General features: G+C 42.3%; 1 protein-coding gene across 11 annotated transcripts in view; it reads right to left on the reverse strand.

The window, feature by feature from the left end:
• Window positions 1-16,692, reverse strand: part of AKAP13 (A-kinase anchoring protein 13) — a 325,971-nt gene that overhangs the window by 36,416 nt on the left and 272,863 nt on the right. For all 11 annotated transcript variants that reach the window (XM_075133185.1, XM_075133183.1, XM_075133179.1 and 8 more), the window contains 2 exons: window positions 7,938-8,109; window positions 340-407 (listed from right to left, as the gene is read on the reverse strand). In XM_075133185.1, the coding sequence (XP_074989286.1) occupies window positions 340-407; window positions 7,938-8,109 (240 nt within the window). The remainder of the gene's footprint in view (window positions 1-339; window positions 408-7,937; window positions 8,110-16,692) is intronic.

The raw sequence follows: 16,692 nt of genomic DNA on the forward strand, positions 1-16,692 counted from the left end.
CTCGGCTGCAAGTCCCAGTCCTTGTTTCCCTCTTCCTCCACCACTTGTCCCCATCCCTGTCTTCCCATGGCTCTAAACAAACAGAATTGCATTTTACAAAACTTAGAATATGATTTTTCCCTAGTCACATCAGACAAGGGAAGCAGAATTAATCTACAATTTGGGCGAGTATCATAAATTTCAGGAGAGTTGAGGAAAATGATCCCTCATAACAGGGGATTATGACGTTATGTCCAGCAGACTGGAAATTCCATTCCTGCACACGTTGCAAAAGATGTCTGCATGCTAAAACACTTCAAAATAAATGTTATGTTCAGCAGACGACATGAAGCCTCTCACCTTCATTTTGACTTTTGCACAGGATACGAGACTCTCCTTACAGCCTTTGTGAACAATTGCATTGCAGTCTGTAAAGTGGGAAAACACACACACAAAAAGCCAGGTCAGAAGTTTGCCTTTTTATTTCCTCGTATATTTCTATGCGAGACTGTGGAGTAATTAGGGATTGTCACTTCCACTCATATACTAGAAGAGCAGCTCTAGATATTGCCAAATGTGCTGCCTTCCATGATAACGAGGCCATATGATTGATTGATTATTAACAAGATTTCCACACAGATTTCAACTGATTGGGAGTTCTACTTAAAAATCAATAGCACACTATGCCCCAAATTACACAAACAAAGATGCTTGTTATTCTTTAGATGAAAAATAAGGGGGTGAACAGGAGCCACTGAACAACTAGGGACATGCTTGAAGACTTATGACTTCACAGGCAGGCAGAAGTAGGGGTCGATTATAACAGCAAAAGATTCTCCTTAAACACAAACATCATCTTAATTAGAGCAAGAATGACAGGAAACCAGATGCAGGAAAGGAACAGGGAAAAAAATCTTGCACGAGTATGAAAAAAGATCACTGCTTTATATTTATATCTTCCACCACTCTGCAGAGACGCCAGAGAAGGTAACAGGAATGAGAGTCCGGACACTGGGTTTGCGATTTAGACTCTTGTCCACCTAGACTGAATTCCTCAGTTCATTTCATATAGGCCACTGATACGTTCCAAGGGTAACAACTCTCAACTCACTATTTAATACCAACCCGGCTTGCACATGACCCAGCGACTGGAGGTGAAAAAGCTCCACATCCTAATGCCCTGAGTTAGCCAATCACTCAGTGCATCAGATTTTGTCCTAATCATCCTGGAGATAAGCTGTCCATTAACGCTGGGCTCTACAAAGGGGGCACAGGGAGTAACATGTCCATCACACACTGATTTATAATGGGATTTTGGTTACTAACTAACTCCTTGAAAATCCCCAGTCTAAAAACATTCAGATGAAACTCAATGTAACTAGATTCAGCAAATATACCTGGTCACTTTTGTCTAGACAGGGAAATCCATTTTAAATATTTAGTTTGCAAAATATATTTAAAAGGCTTCTAATAAAACCCGAAATAGCAAAACCCCTGAACGAACAAACAAAAAGGCCCAAATCATCATTAAGTTCACAGATATGTGTCTGCTAAATGGAAGGATGTGCATGCATGTTGAATGTGTCTCACAGCGGTAATGGGCGTTAGGGTTTATGCTCTTTTGTTGACTTCCCACAATTTCCTGTACATATGAAACAGAAAGACAAAAACCTGCTGTGCTGTGTAAAAACAAAGATGATCACATCTCGGATCAAGGGAAAAACTGCAACGGACCCAGAGAACTTTCTGTCTCTTTCTTGCCTCAGAACTCGTCTCCTTCCTGTTTGATACAACACCCCTTTTTTCCTTGCTCATGCTTGTAGTAACATCTCCTGTGATCCTCACAGCCACAGGAGGGCTGGTCAAGAATCCTTAACCTTGCTGCTCAATGATGCTCTTGAATTGAGTGAAGTGATGCCACTGGGCCTGACCAAGGCTGAAAGCATTGCCATGATAGCAATCCCGCTAGACTGCCAGGACATGCAAAGTCAGAACTTGTCTGAGGTTGAACACACGCAAGGTTTCCTATACGTACTCTAGTTAGGAGGTTGGGAAGTCTCTTACAAGTCTCTCACTTCTGTTTGGTATACTGTCTAGCGAGAAAATGCTTTTACAATGAGTTGCCATCACCTTAGCGGATAGCATAAGTCTCCATGACTAATAAAGCAGGAGAGACCCAAGTAAGCAAAAAGCTAGAAATATTACAGTCCAATTATTTGAGTTAAAAGTACTAACAGCCCCACCCCACTTTAGGTAATCCCCTTGGCCCCTCCAACCCTGTACACATCTCACAAATGAAGTTCCTGGAAACTACAACAACAAAAACCTTTTATGAGAGGGAAGAACCTCTAAATCTGAATCCCTTCGCACTTCTGGAGGTGGGGTAGGATTGGATTCCCTTGAGTCAAACCTGCCCCTCCAATTCTGGTTCTGGGCCTAGCTCTGATGGAGCTAAAAATCTCTCAAAAACAGATAATACTGTGATTTCCCCACCACACATGATGGCAGAAAACTCTCAAAAATTCTCAAATGATTCCATAAGATTTCTGCTGTCCTGGAACGGACATCCTGTCAGAACAGCTTGTGAGATTTCAGTGCTGTCAAATTCAAACTCAAGCCCTGCTTTGGCCTTGAACCTGTATTTCAAACCCTAGCCTAAACCAAATCCAGACCCAAATGTCACTTCCTCAGCTGATCTCTACAATAAAAACCCAAGCACTTAGGACAAGATAGGAGCTGGGAGCTGGCCAGGCAGCAGTTATTAATTCACTTTAACTGGTGCAAAAGTCACTGGATACTTTTATATGGAAATTCTGGACCAGCAACAAGTTTCAGCCTTGCAGGGAGATTCTTCAGCTCCCCTCACCCCCTAATTACAAAACCATTAATAATTACAGAAGGGAAAATTTCTGCTTTGCCCAGGCTGGTATTTTATATTAAAAAAAGAAATGAAAGGGGAAAAAAAGGCCAGAATTATTCAAAAATTGACCTTTAGAAACATCTATAACAATAGGCCAAAGCTCTGCAGATGTTTTTTTTTTTAAAAAGTCTACTCTCTTAAGAACTACCACAGCAAATATTGGCCATTAGTGCAGAAAAGTAGTAGAGCCTGAAGCAACAAGTGCTTTGTGAACAATGGAACTCTGGACCATTGCTGTTGAGTATTAGTCCTTTTAAAAGGGCATCAGCAGACTGTCATCATCAAGATGAAGAACTGGTTTAATTTGTGAGACGTAGAAACTGGCTGGTGTCCTCTGATATAACCCAGGCTGGGATACATGAGTGGCAATCATCCCCAACTGACATACAAATCTAGTATTCCTTCTGTGCACAAACCAAAGGGCTCCATTAACAGAAGAGGAAAAAAACGACGGAGGAAAGCCACAAAAACCAGCCAAATCATCCGAGTAAAAAATCAGACAGCAACTGTTTTACACAGAATATATGGAAGTGAAAATGTGTGACATAATCAAGAGGCTAAATCTCTACTTTTTGTGCAAACCTCAACACAACTTTAACTATGAACTTGCTACTGGCACCTCCATAATGACGACTTTCTTTTGGTGTCACAAAAACACACTTTGCTGCTTGGCTTGAAAGTTTCACACACTGATGTGCTGCATCCCATTTCCCAAAACAATACGCTTCCTGTCTTTGGAAAGAGTTTTGCAAGTTGCAAAATGAAGCAAGTACTGCAAATGAACCAGGCCCCTAAAACCAGTGTGTCTTTAATCTGACACAAAACACCCTGACCGAATAGGCTTCATCTGGCCTACTGAATATTCCACGTGTTCTACAGAGAGCTAACGTACACTGTACATTACTTTAATTTTGACAGAAGCTGTTGGCTACACCGACACTACACATCACCAGTGGTGGCATGTAGTGTATGTGTAGCTATACACTGCAGCGAAAAGCAGGCTGCGTTCACACTGTCATTTGTAGCTACACACGTCAGTGAAAGGTTTTGGTTGGGAGAGTCAGTGGGGATAGGCGGGCCTTTGCCAGAGCCTTTCCCTGCTGCCCCTACCCTGCCGGAGCCTTTCCTATTCTGCAGCAGGAAGCTACCCAAACTTTCTTCCACTACCTCCTGCCGCCAGAGCCTTCCCTTGTTGAGGGAAATCTATTCCTGTGGCAGGAAAGGCACCAGAAGTGGGACACAGCTATTTTTAGCAGTGTAGACGAGGAGACATGACGTTGGCGAGTAAAGAGCATGTAGGGTACATACTCGCATACATACCCGTACCCTTCAGACATGTCTTTACTTGCCTAAGCCATGTTTCGCCAGCTTTAATGCTATTTATTTTTTACCTGTGCTAGGGGAGTTCTGTGGGATGTACCCCAGAGGCTGCCCAAAAAGTGTGCACTGTAGGTGTATCTTAAGGCTATATCTACAGCATGTTACAGGGTACTGCATGCCACCGTACAGATTATGGTGGGCTTGAATAGCCGTGTGCACTCTAACGCTGCACTCGGACACTGCGGGCATAAATTAGAAGCCCTGTTTGAAGAGAACTATGTTAACACAAACTGGGAATCTTAGTTCATGCCTGCAGTGTCCACACCAGGAAGTAACAATGCACTGCTATTCGCACCCCCGTCGTCCAACATGTCAGGCAGTGCAGACAATCCCTAAGTCAAGTAGGGCTGGATTACTTACACCCATCGAAGCAAAAGGTAAAAATACAATCACACAAAACTTATGCCCATGTTATAGCATCCTTTACAGTGGACATCATACAATGGAGGAGATGGCCCTTGCGGTCCCTTCGAACCCTATGGTTCTATGATTCTTGGCTAAGACACAGGATGTATATTTAGGCACAATGCTTAAGTGAGAGAGATTTCACATGTGCATATGTAGGAGGAGATTTTGAAAGGCAAAGAGAGCAGCTAGATACTCAACTTCCATGACAATAAACAGAATCTGGGCACCTGATACCCATTTGAATCTTTGAAAATCTTCCCCTTGCTCTCTGCATGCCGTGACTGACTGCAGGGAAGCAGCTACTGTCGTGTAGCAAAGATGTTTAATACCTTTGTTTGATAGCGATAGCCATCTTACTTTTCTGTGTCTATATTTGTCTTGTTAGGAGAGAACTCTCAGCAATTTTCATTGTGCGCCACACCCTATGCCGTGTGCATGCATATTAACTTAAAATAAACCTTGCACAGTTTAAACCTGTATACTGAAAGGAAATGCAACCCATACAAGTACATCCAAGACAATGTTAATTTTTTTGGCATGGAACACGTATCCCTATCTGCACAGGTCCACAGACAGCCAGGAATTTATTAGCAGCTACTTTCTGGAGCAATTTAAGCTCATCAGCATGTAACAAGTTAAATCAGGTGATGTTTTGTACCCTAAATGGATTGGGAGGATTTAAAAAATAAGCACAGAAGGGGAGAGGATGGATTTAAGCACACATAATTGTTAAAATTTTCCACTTCCTGGCAGGTTAACATGGACCAGGCTTCATACAATCGTGCTGCTGTCCTTTCTCCTTCAGGAAACTCCAAAGCTGCCTCTGACTCTAGAGATACAACTAGTTATTGTTCCCTTCCCGCCCCGCAACATTTTTAGACGCTGGTCATCTATTGCAGTTGAGTGTCCTTGTGCTGCCTGCCAAATGGGTGAATGCTGCAGTCTGCATCCTCTAGGAGGATAGGCCATTCACAGCTTCCTATTTTGCAGTAGTTTAGGGCCAGAGCCTCTCTCTCAATGGAAAGGCAGCACATGCTGAGCAGTTCTCAGATCAGCAGCCAAGCACCAGACTGAGAGCCAGTGGCCTCTGCTTTCGACCAGGAGAGGTACTTGTAAATACTTTGTATTGTTTCTAAACATGAGGATAAAAATTATCACTGATTCAACAGCAAGCGATCAACAGCACAGGGCAGCTTTCTAAATACCCTGTGGTTTTGAACTGTAAACTGAAGGAGTGACTGTTTTGGTCTCTGCTGAACTAAGTCTGACAACTTTACTGAATTTCATGTGGCGGACTGTAATGTGAAGAACATTTTGCTTAGGGGCTAGAACAAGAACATCAAACTAATTTAAACAGAAGCCCGTATCTCCCAGTGGCCAACATGCTGTCTATGCTCCGTTTAGGCTTGGCACAATTTGATTTTTTTTCTAATTTTGACAATTTTTATCAATTTTTAGTTGACAATTCCCCTCCCCAATTTTTAACTTTTTTTCTCTATTTGTAACTACTTTTATTTTTACAGCTGTAAAGTTGGATTAAGGGCAGTGCTGACAGTTGGGCTGAAGAGGTGTCCCTGTGCAGGGGGATGCTGCAGTCATCATGGTGCAACGGAAAGAGAACCCCAGCCAGGACTGTAAGGAGGAGGACAAGCTGCCAGCTGGAGGGGAAGCCACCCTGCTGCTGAACAGTTCCAGCCCTGGGAGAGCTTCCACACTCCTGGCTGGTGAGTGAGCAAGTAGGGCCATGACAGTGTAGCTGTAGGGGGCTCCTGGCAAAGTTGCGTGGCCAGTGACAATGAAAGCCTGCACATACATGGTGTGGGGAAGGCTGGAGTCCTAGTGGGGAACAGCAGAGGCCCCCCCCCCCAACCTTGGTCAGGACCTCGAGGAGGAGGAACGGGTTCCCAGCTGCAGAGACAGCAGGGTAGCTACCTCCGCAACCAGGGACGACGACGACTCCTCCTCGCAGTCCTGGCCAGGGGTATCTGTTTTGCCAGGTCAGGACTGTGGCCTCTCCACCACACCTTGCTCCTGCAGGGATCACCTGTCGTTGGCCCTGAGGCAGCGCAGGAGAGCTTTATTGTCGTGGACCCACTCACTCACACAGAGGGCTGCCCGCAGGCAGGCTGGTACCAACAGATATTTTTTTTCTTTGATTTCAGCGTGGCAGCTGAAACCGACATTTACTGACAGTTATCTATTAAAATCGAATGTGGCCAAGCCTAGCTACCTTATACCTACAGAGCGTGGATTACATATTCTGCAACACCAATGCATTTATATGTCTACGCCTTCCCCACTAATACTCACCCTACGCATGCATCAATAAACAGCTGTTGTTCATATAGTGTTTTCAGCATTATATTCTTATCCCTTGAGACTACATTAGTCCAAGCCAACAGCTACTACTAGGCAGGGAATAGATAAACTACCTGGTTTTTGTTTTTGGCCGGCAAGGTTTGTACCTGATGCATCAGCAACAAGTAAGCACATCTCAGGGACCTGGAAATTCCCCTTACCAAAAGCACCTGAATGCATGGTAAGATGCACCAATGTGTAGGGCAGCTACTCTTAACCTTCAGAGCACAGGATTTATTCAGGTCTGAAAGCTGTTTAAATAGAACTGCTACAACCAACTTAGCTTGCAAAAAAAAAAGGTAGTCCTTTGATCTGAGACACACCATCATCACCTTGCACATGTGATGGGAAAAGTGGGAGTGTGTTCCAATTTCAAAATGTTGTGTTGCTACCACCAAGATCTCACTGGAACACTGAATCAATATTTGCTGGAACTAAAGCAGGAGGCAGGCTAGGGATAGGATGGAGAGTTCTTTTTTTTCCTGAAGTTAAAATGGAAAACTAAACAGTCATGACGCAAGCTAGCTTTCCCTATCACCCCCAAAAGCTATATAACAATGCATCTCAGTCCCAAGCACTAGTAATATACCACAGTCCTGATCTGTTGCCTCTAAACAGATACAGATGACTATACTGAACAGCATCATACCTGTAAACTGGGCCAAACATCAGCTATGAATTAGATTGAAAATCAATCTCCATTTCACTTGAGAGTCATATTTGAACCCTTGCTACTTGACATGAAAGGTTGAGACATTAACCAGATCGGGTTCTCCCTGATCAGAATTCTCAAACTTGTAGGGGGAATAAAGCAAAAGGTCCATGACCAGCATCCTGATTCTGGCTGACAGGCTTTCCACCAACAGTGGAACACAAAGAAAAAACTACTTACTTGCACAGAGGTATGAATCTTTGTTGAAAGGTTTCATACAGTGGTAACAGTTGATTGGACCCACAGTAGGGGCTGCACTGAAGAGGTGTCCATTTAACATCTTCTTGTCTTTTTCTTTCTCCTTGGAATCTTTGTCCTTCTCTTTAGTCTTCTCCTTATCTTTCTCTTTTTCCTGAAAAGGGAAAAAGGACCAGTAGAGTCTAGTGACAAATCCCCCATGGTTGGAGCTATGAGTACATTGATCCATACACACCTTACCAATAGCCACATGTCTTCATAAATCTTAGCTAGGGAAGCAAATTTACAACCTTTGCAGAAAAGCATTAACACTATGGATTTCCTGTGTCCTCTCTCTACACAGGCATTTTGCAAGTACAGCAGCTCAAGAAATTAGGTCTCTTCTCATCAGAGCATCTCTGTTTCTTCCCATCTTTGTCTTTAAACATATGCCCTGGTTCTGATCATTACTAAATGGCACCCTGAGAAAACTCAATCTCTTCAGCACTTTCAACGGATTGTTGCATAACTAAAATAACAGGTTTTGTGTAGGCCAAACTTTCAATGTGAAGTTAATTTTTACGGCCAATGTAAAAACTAATTTTTAAAGTGTATTTTAAAGGAGAAAGACGGACCTTTATTTCGGGGTGGGCTGATAGAATTCTCTTCCTTATTTTCCTCTTGACTAGTTTGAGCTGCCTTCTTCAGTTTCATTCAATCAGCTGTGAATAATCTCCTTGGGGAAATGGATTTTTCAGAAACTTTCTATCCATAGTACAGTAGAGTAGGTTGACTTACTGAACTATGGCTAAATGGGACTCCAGGTTACCCAGTACCAGCTTGTTCATTGTGCTCTGTCTTAATTGCAGAGACCAGTAAAGGCAGATGATGGCTGCTTTGCAAAGCCTAGGTTCTGAGTTCCCCATGTCTTGATAGCAGTGGAGATAAGACTGGTCAGATACATAGCTAGACTAGCATCAAAGCATTATATAAAACGTTAAAGAGGCCACACTGGTTACTCTCACTTTGGGAATCCAGAGCACAGCTGCTTTTGGCAAGCTGACTAGCAAAGCCTTCAGGCCCATCCGCTCTGATTTTCAGAAGGGTCCCTCCTCCTTCCCCCAAAGAGATTGTTATATCAGCAAGATTATGCTGCTTTAAATATGCAGGCTTGAAGTTCCCTCACAATCTTGAAGCTTAATGGGTGATTCAAACTAAATCACAGAAAGTGCAAACATTCCCATTTTGCACAGCCTGAGGTAGCAGATGACTAAATACTGAGACGATGAAATAATATAGGAAGTGACAATATGTTGGTTTCCTTCTATGTTTGGAAGTTCCATTAAATATGGGTCTTAACTTACAACAAACACAGGCATTTTAGCTCTCTAGTATGTGGCCTGCATCACTGCCACCTTCATGGGAGCTGCACATGCAAAATACAAATCTGAGTAATATTCAACCCTTCAACAAATATATATCTGCACATACACACACAAAAAATGTAACTGCTCATTACACGATGCGACCCCATTATCATCTCAACAATAATCATTTCTGTCTCAATGCATTATTGAGACCATGATGGCTTTTGTAAGAGAAGACATCATGGAGGCGAAAGTGAAATTATGAAGGTTTTCTGTGGATTTATATGTTGTTAAATGATATGTAACATGCCTGGAGCTAAACATTTTTCCAATAGAGGTCTAAATAAACAAATAAAAGAGCCCTCCTGCTGCTCAGCAGCAGGCCTGAGGAACAGCAACAAAGCAGTTAATACCAGGACAGTGAATACAAGTTCTGCAGTCACCATGAGGAAATCTTTGAGCCTTCAATCTCTCTGGTCACTTGATTACAGACCTAAAAGTGGCAATTCTTCAACAAAAAAACTTCAAAAACAGACTCCAAGGAGAGACTGCTGAATTGGAATTAATTTGCAAACTGGATACAATTAACTTAGGCTTGAATAGAGACTGGGAGTGGATGGGTCATTACACAAAGTAAAACTATTTCCGCATGTTTATCCCCCACCCCTCACTGTTCCTCAGACGTTCTTGTCAACTGCTGGAAATGGCCCATCTTGATTATCACTACAAAATGGTCCGTGCCCCCTCCCTCCCCAGCTCTCCTGCTGGTAATAGCTCACCTTAAGTGATCACTCTCTTTACAGTAAAAAGAAAAGGAGTACTTGTGGCACCTTAGAGACTAACCAATTTATTTGAGCATGAGCTTTCGTGAGCTACAGCTCACTTCAACAGAAGTAGCTCACGAAAGCTCATGCTCAAATAAATTGGTTAGTCTCTAAGGTGCCACAAGTACTCCTTTTCTTTTTGCGAATACAGACTAACACGGCTGTTCCTCTGAAACCTCTCTTTACAGTGTGTATGGTAACACCCATTGTTTCATGTTCTCTGTGTATATAAATCTCCCCACTGTATTTTCCACTGAATGCATCCGATGAAGTGAGCTGTAGCTCACGAAAGCTTATGCTCAAATAAATTTGTTAGTCTCTAAGGTGCCACAAGTACTCCTTTTCTTTTTGGGAATACAGACTAACACAGCTGCTACTCTGAAACCTTTGAGCCTTTGATGTCACATGCAAATAATTAGTAACAAGTTTAACATTTCTATCTGTCTCTCTGTGAATCCAAAGCTGAGTCCATCCCTATACCGCCTTTAAACTAAAGTTGACTATCTCCATTACTAGCCCCAGAGCCCCTCTCAGTATTACATCTACAGAAATGAAAGATACTTAGGATGCAGTATTAAATGGGACAATGGTATCTGGGGCAGACAAACCTGAAACTGCCAGCAGTCCTCTAGATCATCTTGATTGGATTAGAACCCTGTGACGTACAGGTGAAAGGCTCCATGTCCCATCCACAATCTGCTGAACTGTGCAAATCCAGCAGAGTTCACTTTGGAAGGGGCTCGGGACTTACACGCTGTAAGAGTGGTAGTAAATCAAGACCAAAAGGTTTGCTTGAATGTCAGACTCTGAGGAACTCAGACCTCCAAGGGAAGGATCTTACTCTCAGCCAGACCCTAGGCCTCTATGAACACTTAAACACTCCTAGCAATGCTAAACGAGATTAAGGGAGTGCAGCTGGTATTTAAAGACAGGTTTTTGCAATTTGGTAATTTTGAGGTCTGGGATATTAACCGTCCTTTATGATTTTATAAAGAAAGAAAAAATGTTTAAAAAAAAATTAATGATTTCAGTTAGACACAGGAAATACTGCACCACCTTTAGTGAGCAAAAAGCCAACTTTCATATGTCATATGTCTGATTGTGAAGTTGGGGTGCAGGACCCTCTGGCTTCCCCAGGAGCCCCCCCGGGCAGACTCGCTGTGGGAAGCGCACGGAGGGGCAGAGGATGCTGAATGCTCCGAGGTCAGGCCCAGGAAGGTGGAACCTGTGTGAGCTGTTTGCCCTGGAGACAGTCTTGAGCGGTAGCTCACGAAAGGTTATGCTCAAATAAAGGTGTTAGTCTCTAAGGTGCCACAAGTCCTCCTTTTCTTTTTGCGGATATAGAATAACACGGCTGCTACTCTGAAATCTTTCATATGGTGGGTTAATAACACATCACAAAGCATTACCTTAAAATGAAATGTTCTTTCTACATTACACATTACTGAAGTTTCCTTCAAATAACAGCATGAAAATAGAAACATTTTTCTTCCATAAAAAAACCAGCAGCATGGTTGAAGGAACCAGTTCACTGGGCAGCATACTTAAGCATCAGATTTCAGCATGAAGTAACAGTTAAGTTCTTACCTCCCAATGCGTAAGTCCTACTAGTCTCACTGTTATTTCAGGTAATTCACTAAATCTACACCGTTTTACCGACATGATTTCTCAGGGACAGGAGAGCTGTTTTCTACGCGTATTAGTCCATAGTGACCTCACACTGGTCTGCTCAGTTTGCCACGACAGACTATTGGGAGAGGAAGTCAGATTGCTTGGGCAAGGGAGGGAGGGAGGTGTGTTAGCTGCTGACTTCCTTAAAGATGATTGTAACTATTTTGCGGCTGCTTGTATCACGTTTTCCCCTAGCTAGACCTGTTTACAAAAATCAGAGGGGCAGTGGGGAGGGTAAATGAATTTTAAAAGGAAAGTGGCACTTAAATTGGAGTCCAGAACTTTAAAAGAGATTTAATAAAACAACCCTTCTATGATACTTAGGGCATTTATGAAAAGAAAATTTTATTCTGTTAGAAATAGATGCACATTTAGTGTACTTCCCCAGTATTTAGTACTTTTGCAGTATCAAAACACTTATACAGATGGCTAGAGAGGTTGCTTTTGTATATCTCTAGCTACTGGTTGTTTTTTATTTAATTCACAGACGTTTACAATCTCACAGTTCTTTGAAATGCTATTTTGAAAAGCTGGTGGCGTTTAAAACTCCCTGGATGCAGACACCCACTCTAACTGCACAAGTAAATGACAGGAGAAATTACTTACCCTGCTTTTCTTAATTTGATTCCATATTTGCTGTCATGCCCCAGAAATTCATTTTGAAAATGGGAGAAATGCTGAATATTTTTCTGTCTAAGCGCACTATCACACAGTAGAGATTGTGTGTATATGAACCATTACATGCAATTGAGTTGAATGGAGTTTCACCAATGTAAAACTGAAGTAACATGAGGTGGCACACTAGACTCACTGGTAAAATTACCCACTTATCTATTCCCCCTTCATGTTTAATTTCCCTTGTGCCTATATGTCTCTTTTTGCATTGTTGTTAACATAATTTTAAAAAAATATATATTGGTCATGGTCTTCGTCAGAAAGCTTATTTTACAACTGATCTTAGAAAACTGCATTATCTAAAACCAAGTTCTGAGCAGAGTAAAATCTGTTAGGAGCAACTGTATGTTTATACCTCTTGCTCTACTAGAAACAGTTAGAAACAACCAAATCTTCCTGTTCCACTTCCTCTTTCAAGGGTTGTTTTTTGTCTTTCATGTTTTAATCTAAAAAACTCTTCTTCTCTGTGATGATCCAGTTCTCTGAGGAACTTGAACCTGTGTTTCTCAGGCTTACTGTATAAAATTGCAGTAATTAAACACAAAAATATTCCGAAGCAAGAAGAAAAAAAAAAGTGTTTGACTTGGATATCACTCTGCATTGCCAATTAGTAAAAAGTCAAAGCTGCTAGCTATTGCGAGCTTTTAAAAAGCAAATTGTGTTTACCATCTTGGAGGGACTCTTGTTTTATCAGAAGGTTTTAAAGTGAACAAATAAGCCAGTGTGTGGCAGTCTCTGTGGCCTTTGGTTTAACAGACGAAGATACGGGAAGTATCCCAATGTGCATTCTCCATGTACTGTCTTATCCCTCATCCTAACAGAATCTTAGAATCTTTCTCTATATACAACTGTGATCAACTATGATCTCCCAGTTCTTACCTTATGGCAAGGACTGTCAGCAAATCCCCCAACTGTACATACTTCACAAATTCTCACAAGTGGTTTGTATGAAGGGTTCTATATAAATATATTCTCTCATATTGAACTTTGCACTGGAGAACAGGGACAGTTGTCATATTCTTTTGAACTTGTCATAATCGGATGCAGCTCTGGGGTTGTCTATGACCACAGCATGCATCCTGTCGAGATAGATCAACAAACGGGAACTGGTCTCCCTTGCATAAGGGCTTAAAGATGTCACAATCTCTAGATGATGCACCAGAGATGACTGCACTATTGTGCATTTATTGTATTACTACACAAAGACCTACGTTAAAAGAATGTTAAGTTTGGAAAGTCAAGCACTCAAAAATTAGGGCATGGCAGAATTAAAGCTGCTTATGCTACCTTATTTCAGCTTTCTGGTGCATATGCATTATGATATAGTCTTATTATATATCATATCATATACTGTTTTTTCCAGAGGACTCATTCAGTGCACAGGATGGATGATGCTCATTGAACAAGCAATTATTCAATATTTTGCTTTATCCCCATTGTTCAGTGTGCGGTCCCACACCCTATTTACAGCACTTTATTCAAACCCTGCTCTGAATGAAGAATTGTTAATTTCCTTTTAATTCTGGAATGGCACTCATCATTACAATATCTGAGTGCTTCACAAACGTTAACGAAGTAATTTTCACAGCCCCTTGCAAGGTGATGTGGTATTATGCCTAATTTTTGAGTGTTTGACCTTGCAACCTTAAATGTTCTTTCAATGTCATTTTTCCTGTGCAATTTGCTATGTCTTTAAAAAACTGGAAAACCAGAAATCCCACCATATGGAACCATACTGACACTTAGACCTATAGCACAGACCTCTCCCACTTGAACGAATGGAGTAACTGATAAAAGTAGAATGCGGTCATCCTCTATGACAGTGGTTCTTAACCTGGGGTGCAAGATGCCCTTTCTGGGGGTGCGAGACATGCCAGATTTTTTTAGAAGGTAAATCATCGAAAACACAAATTAACCACAGGCACTTAAGTACAACTACTTTGTTTCATCAAACCTACGTTTATATGTATATAATTCTCTCTCTTTCATTCTATAGTTATGATATATGTAGGTTTAAAGAACGGACCCATTTCAACGATTTTTGATAAGGGGTGCGAGAACATATTTTGAGAACCAAAGGGGTGCAGGGTGCAGTAAAGGTTAAGAACCACTGCTCTATGAGAACCAGACAGGAGAGGGGGGCTGAAACACATACTTTGCCTGTGGGTTTCACAGCCATTCGCTGACAGCAGAGGAATGGGGGCACTCATGAATCATGGGGTTCCACTTCCGGTTCTGACAGGGAGTGTGCTCTAGTGGTCATAGACCTTTCTGCCTTTGTTCCTTCCACCCCCACAAGCTTGGCACTTTTTGCCCCATCCCTTTCCCAATCCCATGTTTTCTCCTCCGCGCTCCCATACTCATGCTCCTCATCTGATCTCAGTCTCCTGAGCTCACCCTTGCACAGAGAGTCCTAGTATCCCACTCTGGGGTCCATGTCTGAGTTCCATTCCTTCCTCCACCATGGCTCCCAATCCTGGTCTTTGTCTCCTGGCTCTTTGCCCAGCCAGTGCCAGTCTTCCCAATCATCGGGCTCCCCATTTGATCTCAGTTCCCCTCCCCCTCGGGTTCCAAGTACCTTTGCTCAGCCAGTCCCAGTTCCGCTCTTTATCTGATCTGTCTCTCCTACCCTACTGACTGCCAGTCTCCTTGACCATAGAGTATCAGGGTTGGAAGGGACCTCAGGAGGTCATCTAGTCCAACCCCCTGCTCAAAGTAGTTAGTCCCAGCCTCTCCCTAGCTCCTAGTCTGATGTCAGCCAGCTGCCCTCCCACATACCTTTGCCCCAAGGCGCCTTGTCCCAATCTACTCCCTTTTCCCTCCAGGTATGGACCTTGTTCCCTCAGCATTTGAATCATGGTGCTTCGTCCTCCAAGCTGCCTGGGCCCAACAGTGAAAACGCAAGCAAGACAGACTCCCTGCTCTTATTTCCAGTGTCTCTCCTTAATCTAGGACCAACTGCAGGAAAAGTCTGGCTCCCCCTATGCAGCCTTTGTGCTGCAGCATTCTCAGTGGAGATTGAAATTTTGCTGAAATTAGCTGTCAAACATTATCATGTCTCTACTGAGCATGTGCAAACTGATATTCTTCAAAAGCTTATAACTTGGCAAATGTGGGCATTTTTCCCACGAGAAAAGCAAGAGGTATATTCCTGACACAAAGGTAAACCTTCTGCCAGACTACAAATTCTTGCTCCAATGCATGAAGATGCTGGAGCTTCTCAATGAACCAACTGTAAGAACGTTTTCAACACCAGCAAAACAAAGTATTTCCCCCTAATCTTGTTCTTGTAAAAGACTGGAGTATTTCAGCTGAAACTAAAAAAACCCCAAACACTCAGGGGAGGCACCCAACATAGCATTTCACTGCAATCTGTTCTAGTCGAGCAAAGTTATGAGCAACTGGCAACCAGCTCTTATAACGGGAAGTGCTGGGCAAACTCAAGTATATGTGATGCTACCAGCACCGTCTCAAATAGTTTTTGTTGCCAACCACAACACATTCTTTGTCACTGTTTGTTCATAACATGCAAGCTGTGACAAGGTCTCTAGTATTATTATTATTATTATTATTAAAGAGCCATGTCCTCCACGAGACCAGAGGAGACCATAAAGAACATGTGGGACAGACAAGCAATTCTGTTTTGCCTGAACTGAAAATATAGCAACACACTTACATAGCAGAGGCATCACTGGCTCCAGAGATTCAAATTTAATGGAGCCCATGAATGTTTCATATCTTCAACTAAACCTCCATCCAAATCCCTCAGCAAATGCAAAAATATAACTGTAAAAACTCCCCTCACTCAGTAGTAAGGGAAAAATCCATCATTACTTATGAGGCAGTATCTCTTTAAAAACAAAAAGTCTTTGGGGAACATTCAGCCAGTTGAACTATTACAGTGGCTGAATACAGTGTATGAGGAAGAGAAGTATGAAGGCAAAATCTGAGTGGGACTGGTACCCACGCTGAGCACAAAGGCATGTGCACTATATTCTTTATACACTACCCTTTTCCTCTTGCTAGTTTGTATTATTGCCTCGACTTGCTTTTACAATGATTTCCCCCCTACACAGCAATGTTTCACTAGGAGGAAAACTGACCTCTCCAGCCAATGAGGATTCTCCAGAGTTCTCAGAGCTGCATGGAATGATACATTTATCTGTGGGCTTTGGAAATTTGGAGAGGTGCTAATGTTTTAAATAATCACTGATCAGGTGC

This window comes from Caretta caretta, chromosome 10 (genome assembly GCF_965140235.1).
Source record: "Caretta caretta isolate rCarCar2 chromosome 10, rCarCar1.hap1, whole genome shotgun sequence".
NCBI classification, from domain to species: Eukaryota; Metazoa; Chordata; order Testudines; family Cheloniidae; genus Caretta; species Caretta caretta.